The 21,603-nt window shown below is 45.9% G+C and overlaps 1 protein-coding gene across 1 annotated transcript in view; it reads left to right on the plus strand.

Moving 5' to 3' along the window:
• The first annotated feature begins 672 nt into the window (after positions 1-672).
• LOC144480026 (galactosylgalactosylxylosylprotein 3-beta-glucuronosyltransferase 1) overlaps positions 673-21,603 on the plus strand; it is a 35,379-nt gene continuing 14,448 nt past the window's right edge. The window contains exons 1-3 of the mRNA XM_078199177.1: positions 673-796; positions 8,299-8,813; positions 15,256-15,552. Coding sequence (XP_078055303.1) covers positions 685-796; positions 8,299-8,813; positions 15,256-15,552 — 924 coding nt within the window. The 5' untranslated portion in view covers positions 673-684. The remainder of the gene's footprint in view (positions 797-8,298; positions 8,814-15,255; positions 15,553-21,603) is intronic.

The following is a 21,603-nucleotide window of genomic DNA, read 5'->3' on the forward strand; positions in this document are numbered from 1 at the left end:
ACGTCCTTTAGGGAAGGAAATCTGCCATCCTTACCTGGTCTGGCCTACATGTCATTCCAGACCCACAGCAATGTGGTTGACTCTTAAATGCCCTCCGAAATGGCCTGGCAAACCACTCACTTCAAGGGCAATTAGCGATGGGCAATAAATGCTGCCCCAGCATTTGTTGCCCATCCCCAAGTAGGTTTACATTAACATTGCAATGAAATTACTGTGAAAATCCCCGAGTCTCCACACTCCAGCACCTGTTTGGGTAAACTGAGGGAGAATTTATCATGAACAATGCAACTAACTAGCACATCTTTCGGACTGTGGGAGGAAGCTGGAGCACCCGGAGGAAACCCATGCAGACCCAGGGATAACGTGCAGACTCCACACAGACAGTGACCCAAGTTGGGAATCATACCCAGGTCCTAGTGGTGTGAAGCAGCAGTGCTAACCACTGTGCCGCCCACAGCACATCACATTCCCACAACACATTTGCTTCATTTGCCAATCACTTTAAATCTGTGCCCTCTCATTACTGTCGTAATAAAGGCCTTATGGTAAGGAGTGTGTAAAGTAGGAATATCTTGTGTGTCTTGTGTAGAATATTTTGAACTCTACTGTCTGTTGAATGTCTGTAGTTCTGAACCTTATGGGGTTTGTGGTAGGTGATGAAGAAATGTACGACCAAACCTGGAGATGCCGAAGAGACGAGACATCCTCGCAATTGTGTTGATTGTTTTACCCTGGACACTGCTCATTACAGTTTGGCACCAAAACACCATCTCACCTCTGCTGGCCCTGAGAAAGGGTAAGTGACGACCAGGCTGAGTGACTCCCCACAATGTTCATTGTTTTAAGTTTAAGTTTATTTATTATTGTCACAAGTAGGCTTACGTTTACACCGCAATGAAGTTACTGTAAAAATCCCCTAGTCGCCACATTCCGGCGCCTGTTCGGGTCACACTGAAGGGCAATTTAGCATGGCCAAGGCACCGAACCAGCACATCTTTGGACTGTGGGAGGAATGATGTGGAGATGTGGGAGGAAACCAGAGCACCCAGAGGAAACCCACGCAGAAATTGGGAGAATATACAGACTCTGCATGCAGGGAGGCAGCAGTGCTAACTATTATGCCACCGTGCCACCCTATTTTTAAAATGATTCTTGAAAGAAACGTGAGGAACGATATTCCATTGTGTCCTCTCGATGTAGAAATCTAGGAATCTGGAAAATATAAATTAAGAGAAGATCAACAGTTTCAGTGTTCACATGACATTCCTCTATTTGCTATGTTAAAGGAGAAACTAACTACGTATCTTAACCTATCTACTAAAATAGCACATATTGTCCTGTAAATACTAATATTGCATTATCGTTTCTAGGTAATCGAGAAGTGTCCACAGCCATTATTTTCTGTTTAGATTGAAACAGGCGGCATGGTGGCACAATGATTAGCACTGTTGCCTCACAGTGCCAGGGACCTGGGTTCAATTCTGGCTTCGGGTGACTATTTGTGTGGAGTTTGCACATTCCCCCCGTGTCTGTGTGGGTTTCCTGTGGGTTTCCTCTGGGTGCTCTGGTTCCCTCCCACACTGCAAAGATGTGCGGATTAGGTTGATTGGCCATGCTAAATTGCCCCTTAGTGTCAGGGTAAATACGTGGGGTTATGGGGATAGGGCCTAGGTGGGATTGTGGTCGGCGCAGACTCGATGGGTTGAATGGCCTCCTTCTGCACTGCAGGGATTCTATGAACAGATGACGGAACATTTATAAATTAGAACCATTCCAGAAATGTTGTTGAACTTTGTGTGGATATTTTATGTTAAATTATCTTTTTTCAATTGTTCTGAACTCTGCCAATTGTACATTACATTGCTGCCTCACAGGACCAGGGACCCGGGTTCAATTCCGACCTCGGGTGACTGTCTGTGTGGGGTTGGAAATTTTCCCCATGTTTGTGTGGGTTTCCTCTGGGTGCGCCAGTTTCTTCCCACAGTCCACAGATGTGTAGGTTAGGTGGATTGGCCATATTAAATTGCCCTTTAGTGTCCAATGATGTGCAGGGTAAATACATGGGGTTTAAGGGGTGGGATTGATGTTGGTGCAGGCTCGATGGGCCGAATTGTCTCCTGCACTGAAGGGATTCTATGATAATCTAATGAACAGATTTTTGTCTCTATTAGCCTGCCCCGATTGTTCAGGAAATTTGGTCACATTCCACTCAAATAAAGCATTGGATTTTCCCTCTCCTTAAATTATTGTACGGAATGCGACATGGTGGCACAGTGGTTAGCACTGCTGCCTCACAGCACCAGGGACTCAAGTTCGTTTCCCCACTTGGGTCACTGTCTGTGTGGAGTTTACAAGTTCTCTCCGTATCTGCATGGGTTTCCTCCGGGTGCTCTGGTTTCCTCCCACAGTCCAAAGATGTATGGGTTAGGCCATGCTAAATTGCTCCTTAGTGTCCCAGGATGAGTAGGTTGGAGGGATTAGTGGGGTAAATATGTGGGGTTACTGGGATTGGGCCTGGCTGGGATTGTTATCAGTGCAGACTCGCTGGGCCGAATGGTCTCCTTCTGCACTGTCGGGATTCTATGATTCTATCAAGGTCAGAGAGGAGAGGTAACTAGTGTGAGACCTTTCCTGTTGGACTTTCCTCACTGTGTTCCATCCAAAACATAGGAAAAGCTGAAAGTATCAAGCCAATGGCTAGTTACTAAAATGAGAGATTGAGGTGAATATGAATAAGGAAACAGTAACTGAACAGGGACAAGGCTGTACAATTAGAGAATAAATGCAACAACAAAAAACATTGGAATATAAATGGCAGATCAATCAGTTGTGCAACAGAGTTAATTAGAAAATCAATCAGAACCAGTCAAGCATTCACAGCTGAAGGAAAGCGGGGTGGCCAAAGCTCTGGTAGCATTTTAAAACATACAAGGTTAGCACTGCTGCCTCACAGCACCAGGCACCCAGGTTCAATTCCGCCCTTGGGTCACTGTCTGTGTGGAGTTTGCACATTCTCCCCTTATCTGCGTGGGTTTCCTCCGGGTGCTCCGGTTTCCTTCCGCAGTCCAAAGATGGTCAGGTTAGGTTGACTGGCCATGCTAAATTGCCCCTTAGTGTCGGGGGAACTAGCTCGGGTAAATGCATGGAGTTGTGAGGATAGAGCCTGGGTGGGATTGTGGTTGGTGCAGACTCGATGGGCTGAATGGCCTCCTTCTGCACTGTAGGGATTCTATGAAACAGATGAAAGGAGCCTGATCCATCGTCCTGACCTATGCTGCCATATAGTGTAACTTCACTTCAATATCATCCTCATCCCTGCCAGGCCTTTCCAACATTCAGTGAATCTCAGAGCAGAAGCAAAGTATCAGATCCTAGAGTAACTCAGTGTTCTAGGTAGGGCCAGACCGAGACGGTATACAGGGAACGGAATGGTATTTCCTGGTATTTATTTAATTATCTTGGAAATATTTTCCACCATTCCATTTGCTTTCACAATACCCTCACGGTATTGGTCAGGAATCTTCAAAACCTCAGGCATTGTGACACCTATTGTGCTCCCAACGTCAGTTTCACATTCCCCCAAGTTACAACATTTATCTAACTTGATCAACATCTGCCAGATATGGGCCCATTCACCTACTGCATCTAGAAATGCCATCAGTCTTTTTTTCTCATCTAAGGTCCCTACACCAGCATATAACTAGGTCCATCAGCAAAAATCTGCAAGTCTCCTGATGCTGTCATCCAGATCATCAATAAAGATGGTGACAAGAATCAGCCCTCATAATGATCATCGTGAGACTCCATTAATAACCAATCCTCACACAGAACCACCAACATTGATAGCTACTCTTCCGTCCATGAAAATCCCATTGATTCTTATCCAAACCAAAATCTGCCTGTTAACCCATAGGACTCCATTTTATTTAGTAGCCTTAAAGTAATGAAGACTATTCTGGTCCATGAATATGTGAGACCTGCGCATTGCTTACAATGAATTTACAGAACGTACAAGGGAGACGGTGGCGCACTGGGATTGTTACTGGACTAATAATCCAAAGATCCAGGGTAATGCTCTGCGGACCTGGGTTCAAATCCCGTCATGGCAGATGGCGAAATTTGAATTGAATAAAAATCTGGAATTAAAAGTCTAATAATGACCATTGTCGTAAAAACCCACCTGGTTCACTAAAGTCCTTTAGTGATGGAAATCTGCCGTCCTTACCTGGTCTGGCCTACATGTGACTCCAAACCCACAGCAATGTGGTTGACTCTTAAAAATGCCCTCTGAAATGGCCCACTCAGTTCAAGGGCAATTAGGGATGGGCAATAAATGTTAGCGACGCCCAGATCCCATGAACGAATAAAAAAAATCTTAACTTCATCCTGAGTGCAGTTTATATAATATTGTGAGGTTCAAATGTACACATAACATTTTGAGGCCGATCTTTGACTGCTATTCGATTGTCTTGGTTGTTCTTGTTATGCCTTTTTGGTACAGATGTTCATCACCATTCAGTGTATGGTTTGCCTGAAGGGAGCTCTTTCGCTCTTTAGCTCATTGTCTGTTAATGTTTCACCCTAAGCTATTTTTTCTTGGCAATTCTTTTTGGTTTGTCATTGCTTTCCAGGGTGAGGAGGCAGGTCCCAAGTTTTCCTCAGCCATACTGGGAATCAAACTTGTGCCATTGGTGTTATCCTGAACCATATGCTTGCCATTTGCCAACTAAACCAGCCGGTGCACCAAGCATAAGTCCACATGCTGAATAAATAAATCATATTTAATTCCTCAGTTAATCTCAGGCTACCTGCCCTGGAATTGTATGAAATTTAATTAATTGTCCGACCGAAAAAACAGGTGGAATCTGGCCTCCACATAGCAATTGATTTTGCTGCCACATGACTCACCTATTTTGCAGTTTTCCTTGGGGATATTAATCAGGTCACAGATAAAACCAGAGTATTTACACTTTAGTCAGCCTCTTGATTGGAGATAATAATCAAATCTAATTTCTGTTAATCTATCTTCAAGTCTATTTTCTAAATGAATGGATATCCAATACTCAAAATTAAGTATGGGAAATGAAGAATTTAAAATACTCGTGAAGAAGTTTGCAGGCGATGCATAAATTAGCCGGGCAGTTGATAGCAAAGAGGATTCCTGTTGACTGCAGGAAGGTATAAATGGCCAGGTCAGGTGGGCAGAAAAGTGGCAAATGGAGTTCACCAAGCCTCATGTCAAAAGGTCAAATAACGCAAATGACTACACAATAAACCGGAGGATACTAAGAGGTATAGTGGAAGTGAGGGAATGTCTACAGATTCCTGAAGATAACAGGACAGGTTGATAAGGTGCTTAAGAAGTCGTATGGAAGTCATATGGAATCCTTTCATTTATTTGCTGAGGCATAGATATAGCAACAGGGTGGCATGGTGGCACAGTGGTTAACATTACTGCCTCACAGCGCCAAGGACCCAGATTCCATTCCAGCCTTGAGTGACTGTCTGTGTGAAGTTTGCACGTTTTCCCCATGTCTGCATAAGTTTCCCCCTGGTGCTCCGGTTTCCTTCCACAGTCCAAAGCTGTGGAGGTGAAATGATTGGCCATGCTAAATTGCCCATTAGAAAAGGGGGATTAGCGGGGTAATTATATGGAGTTACAGGGATAGGGCCTGGGTGAGATGCTCTATTGGAGAGTCTGTGCAGACTCAATGGGCCAAATGGCCTCCTTCTGCACTGTAGATAATCTATGAGGGAGGATTAGATGGAACTTTATAAAACATTAGTTAGGCCACAGCACTGTGTGCTGTTATGGTTACCTTATTACAGAAAGAAAGTGATTGCATTAGAGAAGAGGAGAGGAGATTTACAAGGATGTTGCCAGCTCTGGAAAATTGAAGCTATGAGTAAAGTTTGGATAGGCTGGTGGTGTTCTCCATGGAACAGAGGTAGCCGAAGGGAGATTTGATTGAGATGTACGAAATTGTGAGAGGACTGGATAGGAAGGGCCTATTTACTTCAGCAGAGAGGTGAGTGACTAGGGGGAAAAGACTTAAAGTGATTGGCTGAAAGATTAGAGGGAAGATGAGGAAATGTTTTTTCACCCAGAGTTTGTGGGGGGTCTGAAATGCACTGCCTGAAAGGGTAGCAGAGACAGAAACCCTCAATCATTTAAAAGGTGTGCATCTCAAGTGCCGTGACCTGCAGGGATATGGACCAGATGCTGGAAAGTGGGATTAGATTGAGTGGCTTGTTTCTCAATTGGTGCAGACACAATGCCGCACATGGCGTCTTTCTGTGCAGTTAACTTTCTATGATTCTCTGATATTTATTTAAATTAGTCCTTCAACTAAATATTACACCATCATGGCAAACATTGCATTGCTAGATAATGGACCTGTTCTGGTCAGTCACATCCTTCCAGGTTGGAAACACAAGTCCCATTAGCAGATAACACATATGAGGTAAAATGTGGGAATTCATATCTGCCTGGGAGAGTACGGCTCAGATATGAACCAATGGAATTTCCCGTGCATGTAGTTTTAATGATCATATAGCAGTTGATACATAAGTGCAGACTAGCAGTGTTAGTGATGGAGGAAAAGCAATATGATTTTGTATGATTAGTTGAACACATACTGTGTAAACAAAAGTATTAACTTGCCTCTGCAAATGGGATACTCCATATATTTACACAAATTAAATGTATCTGTGTTCTAGCAAGCAATGTTCTGCCCTCTTTCCAATACATCCAAACCATCCACAGCCCTTGATGAAGGAGATCGAGAACTTGGCCAGTAATGGCTGCTAATGGTGTTCTGTAATTATAGACTCCAGACACACAAAGCCCAGGTTTTAAAGTTTAAAGTTAAAGCTTATTTATTAGTGTCACAAGTGGGCTTACATTAACACTGCAATGAAGTTACTGTGAAAATCCCCTAGTCGCCACACTCCAGCGCCTGTTTGGGTACACTGAGGGAGAATTTAGCATGGTCAATGCACCTAACCAGCACATCTGTAACACTGTGGGAGGAAAACAGAGCACGCAGAGGGAACACACATAGACATGGACAGAGTACACAGACTCTGCACAGACAGTGACCCAAGTCAGGAATCGAACCTGGGTCCCTAGCGCTGAGATAGCAGTGCTAACCACTGCGCCACCGTGCCACCCAAGTTGACTTCATTGTTTTGTCACCTATTTCATTTGATCTGGCACTCAACATCCAGTCAGTTCCTCCCCTTTGAAGTGAAAGTGAAGTCAGATATTAGCTAGATGCAGAATTGTGATCATGCAAACTCTGCGGTGCCAAAATTTATCTTTTACACTTACGAACTGTATTGGACACATCACTGTGTGTGCCAGCTTGGCTTCGTCGGGTCAGAAGGTGATGTCTTCAGTCCCACACTGGCACGTGAGCACACAAAATGAGCTGTGCGGTACAAAACTGAATGCCACACTGTCTGGGGTGCCATCCTCTGCATGAATCAATAAGGCAAAGCCCAATCTGAATGGTTGGGTAGATGTTAAAGATCCTACAGTATTATTAAAATAAGAACATTGAATTATCCTGATGTACAGGTCAATATCACCAAAGAAAAGTGCTATTCATTTCATTTCAAGCGTCCCTTTGTGCAGAGCAGCTACAGCTATTAGTAGTTGCATTGCAAAAGTAATTCCTTTGCTAAAGTGCTTTGATTTGTTTTGACCTGATAATATGCTTCATAAATGCAAGTGTAATCATTATATATTATATCATATTGCACAGAAACATGATATAAGTACACAACGCAATCAGTGGATTGTGTAATGTAGAGTGCCATCTAGTGATGGAGTCTGAGCTCCTCTTTACAGTTACTAACAGACATAAGGCAATTGCCAAGAAGATATCATAGAGCATAGAACAGTACAGCACAGTGACAGGCCCTTTGGTCCACGATGTTGTGTTGAACATGGCGCCAAATTAAACTAATCCCTTCTGCCTGCCCTTGGTCCATATCCTTCTATTCCTTGCATATTCATGTGCTTATCTAAAAGCCCCTTAAATGCCCCTATCGTATCTGCCTCCACCCCTGGCACCTACCACTCGCTGTGTACAAAAACTTGCCCCTCACATCTCCTTTGAACTTTCCCCCCTCACCTCAAGTGCATTCCCCCTAATATTAGACATTTCAACTCCGGGAAGAAGATTCTGACTCAACCCTATTTATGCCTCTCATAATCTTATAGACTTTGAAGCCAAGAATGTTCGCAGTCAGTGTGAAGTTTACAAACTTAAGATTTGTCTTTTTTTTCAGATGACGGGAGTGAGAATGGCAACCGCCGGGATCTTGGTCAGTCATCAGGCTCCAAGGAATATTGTCCATCAGATAAGGATATCGTGGAGGTGATCAGGACAGAGTATGTTTATACGCGGCCCCCTCCCTGGTCAGATATCCTCCCCACCATTCATGTCATCACTCCAACTTACAGCAGGCCTGTACAGAAGGCAGAACTGACGAGGGTCGCTAACACCCTACTTCACGTGCCCAACCTCCACTGGATAGTAGTGGAGGACGCGCAGAGGAGAACAACACTGGTGACCCGGCTTCTCAAGGAGACGGGCCTTAACTACACGCACTTGAATGTAGAAACGCCGCGCAGTTACAAGCTGAGAGGGGACATTCGGGATCCTCGTTTCCCACGCGGCACAATGCAACGGAACCTGGCACTGAGATGGCTTCGGGAAATGTTCAATTTAAACAACACGCAGCAAGGCATCATATATTTTGCAGACGATGACAACACATACAGCTTAGAGTTGTTTGAAGAGGTAAGGTCGATTTCATTAACAATGGCTCTTAGAGCACGTGACGTGTTTGTGTCTGAGCAAAGGATTCAGATAGTGTCTCAATCCACGGCAGGAATCATTTTGTTCGAAATCATTATCTGAACCCTCAGGCTGCAGACTTTAACTCCCTTCTGTCTGTTCTTTTGTGATATTGGGCCATGAAGATATGATTTGATTTGATTTATTATTGTCACATGTATTAACATACAGTGAAAAGTATTGTTTCTTGCGCACTATACAGACAAAGCATACCGTACATAGAGAAGGAAAGGTGAGGGTGCAGAATGTAGTGTTACAGTCATAGCTAGGGTGTAGAGAAAGATCAACTTAATGTGAGGTAGGTCCATTCAAAAGTCTGATGGCAGCAGGGAAGAAGCTGTTCTTGAGCCGGTTGGTACGTGTCCACTTGTTAAGCAATGTTAGAACAATCCTATAGAGGGGGGAATTTTCCTCTCCTGACCACCATTGGATAGGATGGGATTTTCCGGCCTCGCTTGTCCCGAGACCATAAAATTCCATCCGAGCTCAATGGACCTTTCCATGGTCCACCCCTCGGCCGCTCCAATTCCCATGGCAGACAGAACGGTAAAATTTCGGCCATAGTGTTTGAATAGATAGGATTTCCGTGTCAAATAACCTCTGGTCAATCAGAGTCTCTTACATCCTAGAATCCCTACAGTGCAGAAGGAGGCCACTTAGCCCATCAAGCCTGCATCAACCACAATCCCACCCAAGCTCTAACTCTGTAACCCCATGTATTTAATTCACTTGATACTAAGGAAAAAGTTAGCATGAACAATCCACCTAACCTGCACATCTTTCAACTGTGGGAGGAAACGGGAGCACCCAGAGGAAACCCATGCAGACACAGGGAGAATGTGCAGATTCCACACAGACAGTCACCTGAGGCCGGAATTGAACCTGGGTCTCTGGCACTGTGAGGCAGCAGTGCTAACCACTGTGCCATGTAAAATGTATATCATGTAAAATGTATATCATTTTTCTTGTCCAGCAAAGTGTCCATTTCTTCTTATTAGATTTATGGAATAACATGTATACCTTGGAAACACAAACTCAAAGTGATTGGAGTGAGTTGCAAGCATCAAATTTAACTTAGTACCTCAGGTGATTATAATGCACCTGTTCCTTAAAGAGTGGCACCTGAAATCCTTGTACAATTTTAGTTAGCCAGATCTTTCCTGTCAATATCTCACTGCATAAATAAGGATTCACACAGTTGACACCTTCACATTCTTGCTCTTTGTCTGGCTAAGTGTTATATTCCGCTGTGACCTTTATGATTCCCTGGTGGTAGTGACAGCAATGGAAGAAGGAGTCATGTCTAAAAGGAGTGGGTAATTTAGAGTTTGGAGATAGAGGAAGGTGCAGTTATTCTGTCTGATACAAGGCACTGAAGTTAAGGAGTCTTCAATATGCTCCATTGAGGGCCAAAGAGGAAAGAGTTTTGCTCTTCACTCTTCATGTAAAGCCTCATTCGGATCAGTCTGCATCCAGTTTTAAGAACACCTCAGGAAGGATATATTGATCTTGCAGAGGGTTCAGTACCAATTCAGCAGAATTACTCAGAAAGTTAGAAGATTAAATTGCAATGACAGGTTGCAGAATGTTTACTGGTATTTCACTGAGTATAAAAGATTGATGGGTGAGGTAATCGAGGTGTTCAAGATGTTAAAGACTACATTATGAAGCACTTTTTCACACAAAAGGTAGTAGAAAACTGAAATTGTACTCCCTCAAAGTGGATCCTATGACAATTGGAGCTTCCAAGACTGAGATCGATAGGATTTTTTTAGGTGAAGGTATCAGGAAGATGGAACTAAAAGAACAAAATGTATTTTTTTCTATAACAGCAGTATGTGGTCTACATAGAGGCTCTTTGTGGAAAAAACTATGGATCATAGAATCTCTATAGTGTAGAAGGAGGCCATTTAGCCCATCGAGTCTGCAATGACAACAATCCCACCCAGGCTCTATCCCCATAACTCCATGTATTTACCCTGCTAGTCCCTCTGGAGCTAAGGGGAAATTTAGCATGGCCAATCAACCCAACCTGCGTATTTTTGGAGTGTGGGAGGAAACCGGAGCACCCAGACGAAACCCACGCAGACACGGAGAGAACGTGCAAACTCCACACAGACAGTCACCCAAGGCTGGAATTGAACCCAGATCCCTGGCACTGTGAGGCAGCAGGGCGAATCACCGTGCCACCGTGCCCGATCTACTGACTTTAATGCCCAATTCCTGATGTGTGCTCCCAGCACACTAAGCTACATTAAATCAATCTGCAATGAATCCAACCTCCTCATTCAAATGTTAAAATCCCATCAGTGTATTTTCCGCAAAAATGATTGTGCTTTGGCCCATTACGGATGACTTTTCCTTTATGATGACACGCAGAAATGTTTTACTTCAGAACGAGCAGAGCAAGCGAGTGGTAATGCTGCAGGGCCAGCATTTGCAAATCCGACTGCACTTGCAGCAGTACATGGACCATTGTGCCTCAACTTGAGAAACAATATTCAGCCCATTAGGATTGTAACAATATGTAATGTAGCTTGCATAAATTGCAATGCTTTATACCCACAGTGCCAGTGTAATGATAAATATGGTAATAAGACATTGACAAATGAAAGATAATTCCCATCATTTGCTTTTCACTAATATTGCACTTAACTTTGCATCTTTGACATTTATCGTGCTCTTTCAAGCGTTATTAAGAGTCTGGTTATCAAAGCTGAACCTTTCGACTCTTCTCATTTCTTTTTTTCACAATATATCTTCACCTGACATATTCACTAATACAAGGAATTCTCCACAACAACAAAATTGAGTCTCTTTGGGCCCAATTTTAACCTCTGTGTGAGTGAGTGCAAATCTATACCTTACACTAAACAACTAGTCTATGAAACTCCAGTCAGTTGCATCAAGTTCTTGAAGCAGAATATCACTCGGGTGGTTAGAGTGAAATCTCTAGAAGATGGCACAAAATGTCGGGCGGGATTTTATGGCCTCGCTTGTCCCGAAACCGTAAAATCCCACCCGAGGTCAACAGATCTTTCCATGGTCGACCTGCTCCAATTGCCTTGAGGGTGGGGCAATAAAATTCCAGCCATCATATCTGTTGTGGTGTAAGTGTTTATTTACACACTGCAAATTTCACAAACAGAAAATGATATGGATGCTTGGTTTTGATGTTTTGAACTGAGAGAATGCTGCCCAATTCACATGGGGAACTTTAATCTCTTCTGTTGAGTAGAGCCAGAATTATAGAATCATAGAATCCCTATAGTGCAGACACAGGCCATTTGGTCCATTGCATCTGCACCGACTCTCCAACGGAGAATCCCACCCAGACCCTATCCTTGTAACGCAACATATTTATCCCACTAATCCCCCTAATCTACATACCTTCTGACACAAGGGGCAATTCAGCATGACCAATCTACCCAACCTGCACACCTTTGGACTGTGGGAGGAAACCGGAGCACCCGAAGCAAACCCACGCAGACACGGGAGAATGAGAAAATAAAAATAATTTATGCACCAATTTGTTGATACCTTAAGCTCCCATTGTTACTCCAGTAATGAATCAAGTTGATTCAATACTACTCTTTTGAATTTAAAAAAATATATGTATTAATTACATGCATATTTCATTTGAAACCTGCACAATAGATTCTAAAAATATTAATGTATCCTTCCGTACTTGGGTGGGGCGGCACGGTAGCACAGTGGTTAGCACTGTTGCCTCACAGCACCAGGGACCCGGGTTCGATTCCCGGCTTAGGTCACTGTCTGTGTGGAGTTTGCACGTTCTCCCCATGTCTGCATGGGTTTCCTTCGAGTGCTCCGGTTTCTTCCCACAGTCCAACGACATGCAGATTAGATGCATTGGTCATGCCAAATTATCCCTCAGTGTACCCGAACAGGTGCCAGAGTGTGACGACTCGGGGATTTTCATAGTAATTTCATTGCAGTGTTAATGTAAGACTACTTGTGACTAATAAATAAACTTTACTTTAGGGAAAAACACAAGAACCTGTGATCTGTCCAAAGTCCCAAAACAACAATGCAGAAATCTATTATTAATCCTCCAATATGCCACCCATGATAGCTTTATGCTGAGTGTGGTTTCTGCTTAATCATCCGTGTGAGGCTAATCAAAATATCCATTAAGGCTTTTTTTTTCTGTAAATGTTCCTGACATGGTCACATTTTGCAGTGTGGTACCTTTAAGAGATGTCCCCTACATGCTTTGCTGGATTTTCAGAAATTCCATGCTGGATCTTAGTTAATCAGTGTTTAAGTCAACAACTGCAGTGAGGCAAACCAAGAATCTCTTCGAGACTTCATTTTCTGCTGGAATGGGAAAGGTTTCTCCCAAAACTCAGGCAGGGTATGTGAGGAGGCAGCCTCAACTGAAAAGGCAGATGATCCCTCTTCACACTGTTGCCCTGCAGCGAGTAGAACATTCCAAACTGGACAATTAAATGTTGGCTCTGCAAGCTGATGATCCCTTTACATGGCAGTAAAATTATTTTAATATATTCACTTGTCAATTTGAAAAGCCACGTTGGTTTAAAATGAGGTTTTAAAGCCGTCAGCTGTTATCAGTCAACATGGTGGTGGGGACATCTGCATTACTCAACACATTGCTGGTTAAAACAGACAAAGGGGGCATCCAGACTTGAAAGGTTGGCTCTAATCTCTCTCCACAGATGCTGTCAGACCTGCTGAGATTTTCCAGCATTTTCTGTTTTTGGTTGTGAAAGGAATACAAGTCAAGTGAGGTCTCACTCTCCTGATTACTGTGCATTGGTTACCATGTGCACATATGGGGGGGACATTGTGTGAGGGGAGTTTAGTCATAAAACTCCCAAAGTCAAAAAAGCTTACCGTCTCACTCATCAAGATGGCCATTTAGGTCATATCATCAACACCCCAGCAAGGATCAACACCTTCAATGCAATACCCCAGTGAGATTCAGCATCTTTAGAGCAGATTAGTCATGAAGAGATGGGAATATTAAATATTGAAAATTGATTAAAATGTGTGTTCAGGTTGGGAATGATCAATTATGGTCACATTTTTACAGATTCCCATATAAATTTAGACAAAGGAAGCCTTTATTGAGGCCAAAACGTCTGATTTCAAGAAGAAATTAGGCATAGTTCTTGGGCCTAAAGGAATCAATAGATATGGGGGGGAAATAGGGGATCAGGATATTAAATTTGATGATCAGCCATGATCATGATGAATGGCAGAGCAGGCTCGAATGGCCAAAGAACCTAATCCTGCTTCTAGTTACTATATTTCTATGTTATTCTTTCACGGGATGTGGGCATCACTGACAAGACCATCATTTGTTGCCCATCCCTAATTGCCTTGATGAGTGGTTTGTTAGGCCATTTCAGAGAGCCAGTTAAGAGTCAGCCACATTGCTGTGGATCTGGAGTCACGCGTAGACCTGACCAGGTAAAGATGCAGATTTCCTTCCCTAAAGGACATTGGTGAACCAGGTGTGTTTTTACGACAATCGATGATATTGTCATGGTCACCATTACTGAGACTAGCTTCATATTTCAGATTTTATGAATTGAATTTCGATTCCACCATCTGCCGTGGTGGGATTTGAACCATGTTGCCTTCTGCTCTGAATTGCTAGTCCAGTGGCATTGCCACCATCTCTCCTGCAATTTAGCTTTTCAAGACTGAGGGAGCAGTAATGCTGTGGCCTCTAGAAAGTTTGAAATATTTATGATCTAGTTCTTCATAAATGAAAAAAATAAATAGGATATTAAAAAATACCAACTTGACTGCTTTGCATAGCAACACTTACCTTAAGAATATTGCACTATTGCTGACAATGTCCAAGTTGCCACCGACATATTACTTGAAGTAGTCACTTAATTTTGTTCCCTGGTTGGAGAAGCCAGAAATTTTGAATGTGCACCGTTCAGATAGAACTGAGATATTGGACGGCTGATGAACAGTAAAATTGAAAACTTTTACTGAGACTATGGGCAGGATTTTACGACCTTGTTTGGGCAAGGCTTGTAAAATCCCACCCGAGGCCAATGGAGAATTCCAAATCTGCGGGCCTCGCCCACCCTGGAATTGGGGCGGACAAGGTGGTAAAATTCCAGCCTTTATGTCTGGGAGACTGTCTCCAATCACACGAATAGGCACAACATATCCACAGTGAGAATGTTCTGACCTCTGGTCTACATCTTCCATCCAAGCTGATTAACGGGCACTTTTTAATTTGATTGAGGTTTTTGATAGCATGCTATTCAAATACACAAGGGACTAATCTTCTAAATGTATTTTTATGGTAATTCTGTTGAGTTGATTTCAATGAACAGAAAATGCTACCACTCTTTCCTTTTCCACTTTCCATTAGATGCGTGCCACGAGGAAAGTCTCAGTCTGGCCTGTTGCCTTTGTGGGTGGACTCCGATACGAATCTCCAAAAGTGAATGCGGTGGGAAAAGTTTACGGATGGAAAACAGTGTTTGATCCGCACAGACCGTTTGCCATAGATATGGCAGGGTTTGCAATAAACCTTCGGTTAATCCTGCAGAGACCTCAAGCTTACTTCAAGCTGCGTGGAGTAAAGGGCGGCTATCAAGAAAGTAGTCTTCTACGAGAGTTAGTGACACTTAATGACCTGGAACCTAAAGCAGCCAATTGCACTAAGGTAGATCATGTATATAAATCCTGCCTACTGCAGGAAGTTGGAAACAAAAAAGATATAGGGCGGGATTTTACGGTCTTGCTCGACCTGAGACCGGAAAATCCCATCCGAGGTCAATGGACCTTCCCAATGTCCGCCTCTTGCCCGCTTTGATTCCCGTGGTGGGCAGGGCATGGAATTCCGGCGATATTTGTGATGAAAGAGCTTCATTTATATAGCACCTTTCACGCTCTCAAGGCATCCCAATGCATTTTACAAATAAGTTAATTACTTATCGAGGTATGGTCACTGCTGTGTAGAAGGCTAAGATAGTGGCCAAATTGGACACAGCCAGGTCCAACAAATGGTAATGTGATAATTGACCAGTTAATTTGATTTTTGAAATGTACAAGATTAGGAGGGGCATGGACAGAGTGGATAAGGAGCAGCTGTTCCCCTTCATTGAAGGGTCAGTAATGAGGGGGACACAATTTCAAGATGAGGGGCAGAAGGTTTAAGGGGGATGTAAGGGAAAAAACGTTTTTACCAGGGGGCGGTGACAGTCTGGAATGCACTGCCTGAGAGGGTGGTGGAGGCAGGTTACTTCACAACTTTTAAAAAGTACCTGGATGAGCACTTGGCACTTCATAACAGTCAGGGCTATGGGCCAGATGCTGGTAAATGGGATTCTGTGGGAGGTCAGGTATTTCACATGTGGCGGTGCAGACTCGATGGGCCGAAGGGCCTCTTCTGCATTGTATGATGATTCTACCTGAGTGATAAATGTTGGACAGGACACTGGCAGAATTCCCCTGCTATTCTTCGAATATTGGTGTGGGATTTTTACGTCCAACTAAGAGAGGAGATTAATTCTTGGTTTCACATCTTAGCCATAACATTGTGGGGTTGAGTTTCTGCCTCGGACAGAATCAGTGATCTCGGCCCAAATTGCACCCAAAATTGCACTAGTTTTGAGATCATAGAGTCATAGAGACATAGAGGTTTACAGCATGGAAACAAGCTCTTCGGCCCAACTTATCCATGCCGCCTTTTTTTTTAAACCCCAAAGCTAATCCCAATTGCCCGCATGTGGTTCATATCCCTCCATACCCATGGTACCCATGTAACTGTCTAAATGGTTTTTAAAAGACAAAATTGTACCTGCCTCTATTACCACCTCTGGCAGCTTGTTCCAGACACTCACCAGCCTCTGTGTGAAAAAATTGTCGCTCTGGACACTTTTGTATCTCTCCCCTCTCCACCTTAAACCCATGCCCTCTAGTTTTAGACTCCCCTACCTTTGGGAAAAGATATTGACTATCTAGCTGATCTGTGCCCCTCATTATTTTATAGACCTCTATAAGGTCACCCCTCAACCTCCTACGCTCCAGAGAAAAAAGTCCCAGTCTATCCAGCCTCTCCTTATAACTCAATCCATCAAGTCCCGGTAGCATCCTAGTAAATCTTTTCTGCACTCTTTCTAGTTTAATAATATCCTTTCTATAATAGGGTGACCAGAATTGCACACAGTATTCCAAGTGTGGCCTTACCAATGTCTTGTACAACTTCAACAAGACATTCCAACTCCTGTATTCAATGTTCTGACCAATGAAACCAAGCATGCCGAATGCCTTCTTCACCACTCTGTCCACCTGTGACTCCACTTTCAAGGAGCTATGAACATGTACCCCGAGATCTCTTTGTTCTGTAACTCTCCCCAACGCCCTATCATTAACTGAGTAAGTCCTGCCCTGGTTCAATCTAGCAAAATGCATCACCTCGCATTTGTATGAGGGAACTGAGGATGCCAGCAATGGCTTTTTGGGGGGAAAAGGGTGCCAGAATTGACGATGTGGGTGGGGGTGCAGGGGGGGAGGGGATCAGATGTTTAGTGGGTGGGGTTGTGGGCATTGACTGTGTGTGTGGGGGAAAGGGGCTTGATGTTTGGGGGAAGGGGGGGGGCTGCGCCAGCACTGGCTGTTTAGGGTGGAGATGGGGGTATGTTGGGATGGTGGAATTCCCACGAGGGTGGTTGGGGGTATTGAATTCCGACTCCAGCCAAGACGACAGGTGGGAAAAGGTGCCGACTCCAATCAGGGGTTGGGGAAGGGTGAATATTGACTTCAATTAAAGGGAAGGTGGAGGGAGGAGCCCTTGGGACCTCCCAGGTGGCTTGGGGGGAGGATCATTCATATTCTGATTGGGGCACCCTTTAAACACCTCGATCTCAGTGCAGCCATGCTTTGCCAGCATGTTTGGCCACACTGCCCTTCGTGACGGCGTGAAACCCACCCAGCTGTTTTATTTTGACAGAGTGTGGCAAGATCTGGAGAGAAAACCGCCCTGTTTCTCTGGAGAGAAACATGCTGTTTTTCTTGCTGGAACTAACACTGCCAAATTCTGATAAGATTGCCCCAATCAGAAAATAACTTGATAAAACAATATAAAATGGTATGCTAGTTATTGATGATAACCGCCAGTTTCTTAGTATCATAGAATAGAATTATAGAAGCCCTACAGTGCAGGAGGAGTCTGTTCGGCCTATTGAGTCTGCACTGACAACAATCCCACCCAGGCCCTATCCCCGTAATCCCACGTATTTACCCTGCTAGTCCCCCTGACACTGAGGGCCCTATTTTAGCATCAAGTTGCACCCGTTTTCGGACGCGAAAACTTGCTAAAGTCGGGCATGAGGCGAGTAGCGTGATCCGTGCCCGCCTCCGCGCCGGTTCCCCCCTTACCAAGGCCCGAAAATGGCCGAGATCAGGACCGGGCCTGAAACCGGCGCGACGGCCATTTAAATGCATTTGAACGCATTTAAATTTAATTAATGGGCTGCATGCCCAGCTTTACCGGCACTTCCCCCTCTTCCACCACGTTCGCCAATCCCGATTCGGCGTGAAACAGACATGCTCAATATTAGTCCGATTCGGGCGCTCCATGAGTGAGGGTTAACGAGGAGGTAAGTGCGTAGCATCCAACGGCTCTCTGCTGCTCATGGGTGTCCTTTCATTGTGGCCATTTTCTTTCTCAGATCAGTGAGGGCTCTGCGAGTGTGTGGGGGGGCGGTGCGGTCGGGTGGGGACGGGGCTGTTGTTCTGCAGGGTCTCCAGCATGGACCCGGGTCTCAGCACTGACCTCGGGTCTTGCGGTGCTGCTGGGTCCTAGTGCACTCAGCTCACTTCCAGCTGAAGAATGTGTACAAAGCCCTTGCAAATTGCATTGCTGCAGCCTCTCAACTTTGCAAGGAACTTTGATTGTAAGGAGCATGTGGCTGGGGAAATTGGGGGGTCTGTGATTGTGGGGAGAATATGGCTGGGGGAATTGGGGGTGGTTGTGATTGTGGGGAGCATGTGGCTGGGGAAATTGGGGAGGCTGTGATTGCGGAGAGCATGTGGCTGGGGGAATTGGGGGGTGGCTGTGATTGTGGGGAGCATGTGACTGGGGGAATTGGAGGGGGCTGTGATTGTGGGGAGAATGTGGCTGAGGGAATTGGGGAGGCTGTGATTGTGGGGAGCATGTGACTGGGGGAATTGGGGGGGCTGTGATTGTGGGGAGAATGTGGCTGGGAGAATGTGGGGGAGGGCTGTGATTGTGGGGAGCATGTGGCGAGGGGAATGTGAGGGAGGGGAGGGGCTGTGATTGTGCTGAGTATGTGGCTGGAGGAATTGGAGGAGCTGTGATTGTAGGGAGCATGTGGCTGGGGGGATAGGGGGGCTGTTATTGTGGGGAGCATGTGGCTCGGGGAATTGGAAGAGCTGTTATTGTGGGGAGCATGTGGCTGGGGGAATTGGGGGGGAGGGGGGCTGTGATTGTGGGGAGCATGTGGCTGGGGGAAGTGGGGGGGCTGTGATTGTGGGGAGCATGTGGCTCGGGGAATTGGGGGAGCTGTGATTGTGGGGAGCGTGTGGCTGGGGAAATTGGGAAGTATGGACAGTGACTGTTGACGTGCTAGGGGCAAGCACCGTTCCTTACCCTCTACGTGTGTCTTTGTCTCCACCACCCGCCTGCCCTCCCCTCCCCTCCCTCCCCCCAAATCCACCCCATCACCCTTCAGAGTGACAAGATGGCTTTTGCAATGCAACCAATCGATCTTGCTGTTCTGTTGGTTGCTGCTGGAGCTGAGGAGGAGGAGCTGGAGGAAGATTTGTGGGCACAGGAGGCCCGGGCAGGAATAGAGGGAGACAACCACCAGAGGCAGGAGGTGGCCGCCACTCACCCAGATGGGGCGGGGGGGGGGGGGGGGGGGGGGAGCGCAGGAGAAGGAGGGAGCAGAGACCCTGGCAGTTCCATGCATGAGCGTCATTTGTACAGATGTCGGACACCGTGTGCAGCCGACATCTCCGCCTCCAAAAGGAAACAGTGCAACACCTGTGCAACCTGTTGCAGGACCTGGCATCTAGGGGGGGGGGGGGGGGGGGGGGGGTGGGGGCGGTGAGGGGGCACCCACTCTCAGTGGCTGTCAAATTGACGGCTGCTCTGAACTTTTATGTGACTGGCTCCTTCCAAACCCTTAGCGGAGATGTCTGTGGCATCTCCCAATCAGCTGTGCACACCCACCTGTGTCAAACAGGTCACAGAAGCCCTGTATGCCCGGGCTGGGCAGCACATCAAATTTAACCTGGACCAGGCTCATCAGGGAGCCCAGGCTGCAGGGTTCGCAGCCATTGCGGGGATGCCATCGACTGCACACATGCTGCCCTCAAGGCCCCCCTGCAGAATCTGCAGAGGTTCAGCAACAGAAAGGGGTTCCACCCCCTGAAAGTTCAACTCGTGTGCGACCATAACATGAACAAGACACCCAGGGAGTGCGCACGACGGCTTCATTGTCGGGAGCTCAGTCATCCTGGAGGCATTTGAGGAGGAGCCCAGGCTGTGGGGATGGCTCATGGGTGATATGGGTTACCCGCTTCGGACATGGCAGATGACGCCTTTGCGGAGGCCTGTGTCTGAGGCGGAGACCCGCTATAATGAGGCCCATGTAGCCACCCGCGTGGTAGTGGAGAGGTGCATTGGGCTCCTCAAAATGCAATTCTGGTGCCTGGACCGATATGGCGGGGCCCTCTAATACAGCCCAGTGATCTCTTCCCGCATAGTGGTCGTGTGCTGTGCCTTGCACATTCTGACTCTACAGAGAGGTGACATACTGGAGGAGACGGAGGAGGTGGAGGCTGACCAGCCGGGCATCGCTGGGGAGGATGACCAGCAGGAGGAGGAGGAAGTGGAGGAGGAGGATGATGAGCAGGAGCATGCCGAGGAACACCAACCAGGGCTGCAGGGTTGGCAGCCCAAATGAGGCATGCAAGGGTGGCAAGGGAAGCCCTGATCACCAGGTGGTTCAGTCGCTAGGAGTACATGTCTGTGGGTTCCCTCCCCACCCCTCAAAATTCCTTCTATCTCCTGCAACATTGCCACACCAGAGTGGTGGGCCTGGGTACTCTGTGTTAGTGAGTATTTTAGCAGGCAGGAGGGTGATGACGACTCGCTAAGCACCATTATGATGATGCCCTGGTGCAACTAGTCTGACTCCTACCTGAGCTCCGCATGCACGCTGGCACCTGGCCCCACGTCTGTGTAGTGAGTAAGGATCTGAAACCCCCATACAGGGCCCTGGGGCGGGTGGGGTGGGGGATGGGAGGGAATCGCTCGTGGGGTCTGGGTAACCAATGACTTCCTTTGCTCAGTGACACAGCATTGAGGGGCCTCCCCAGCTGACATCAACATGAAGCATCATTCTGGTGATCATCAATGGAAGAGGATTCTTATTCGAGACAAATCTGAGACAAATTAGTCACCGGTGGGTAGTGCAAAAACAGTTAATTACAATAAAGGTGTTTAAATCAGACGTTCTAACATAAAAAACTTCTGAACAGAAACCATTAAGGTGCTAAAATAACTTTCTAACTAGTGCAGCCCTTCACCCGTGCCATCTCAGTGCAACTACAACTTCCTAACCTTATGTGGCCTACCACTACTGCAGTACAGGACTGGAGTCCAGAAGGCCCTGGGGTATCCAGATGTGTCCCTGCAACACAGGACACAAGGTTAAGTGCAAGGGAGGGAGAGGAATCCGGG

The sequence above is a fragment of the Mustelus asterias genome, chromosome 27 (genome assembly GCF_964213995.1).
Source record: "Mustelus asterias chromosome 27, sMusAst1.hap1.1, whole genome shotgun sequence".
NCBI classification, from domain to species: Eukaryota; Metazoa; Chordata; class Chondrichthyes; order Carcharhiniformes; family Triakidae; genus Mustelus; species Mustelus asterias.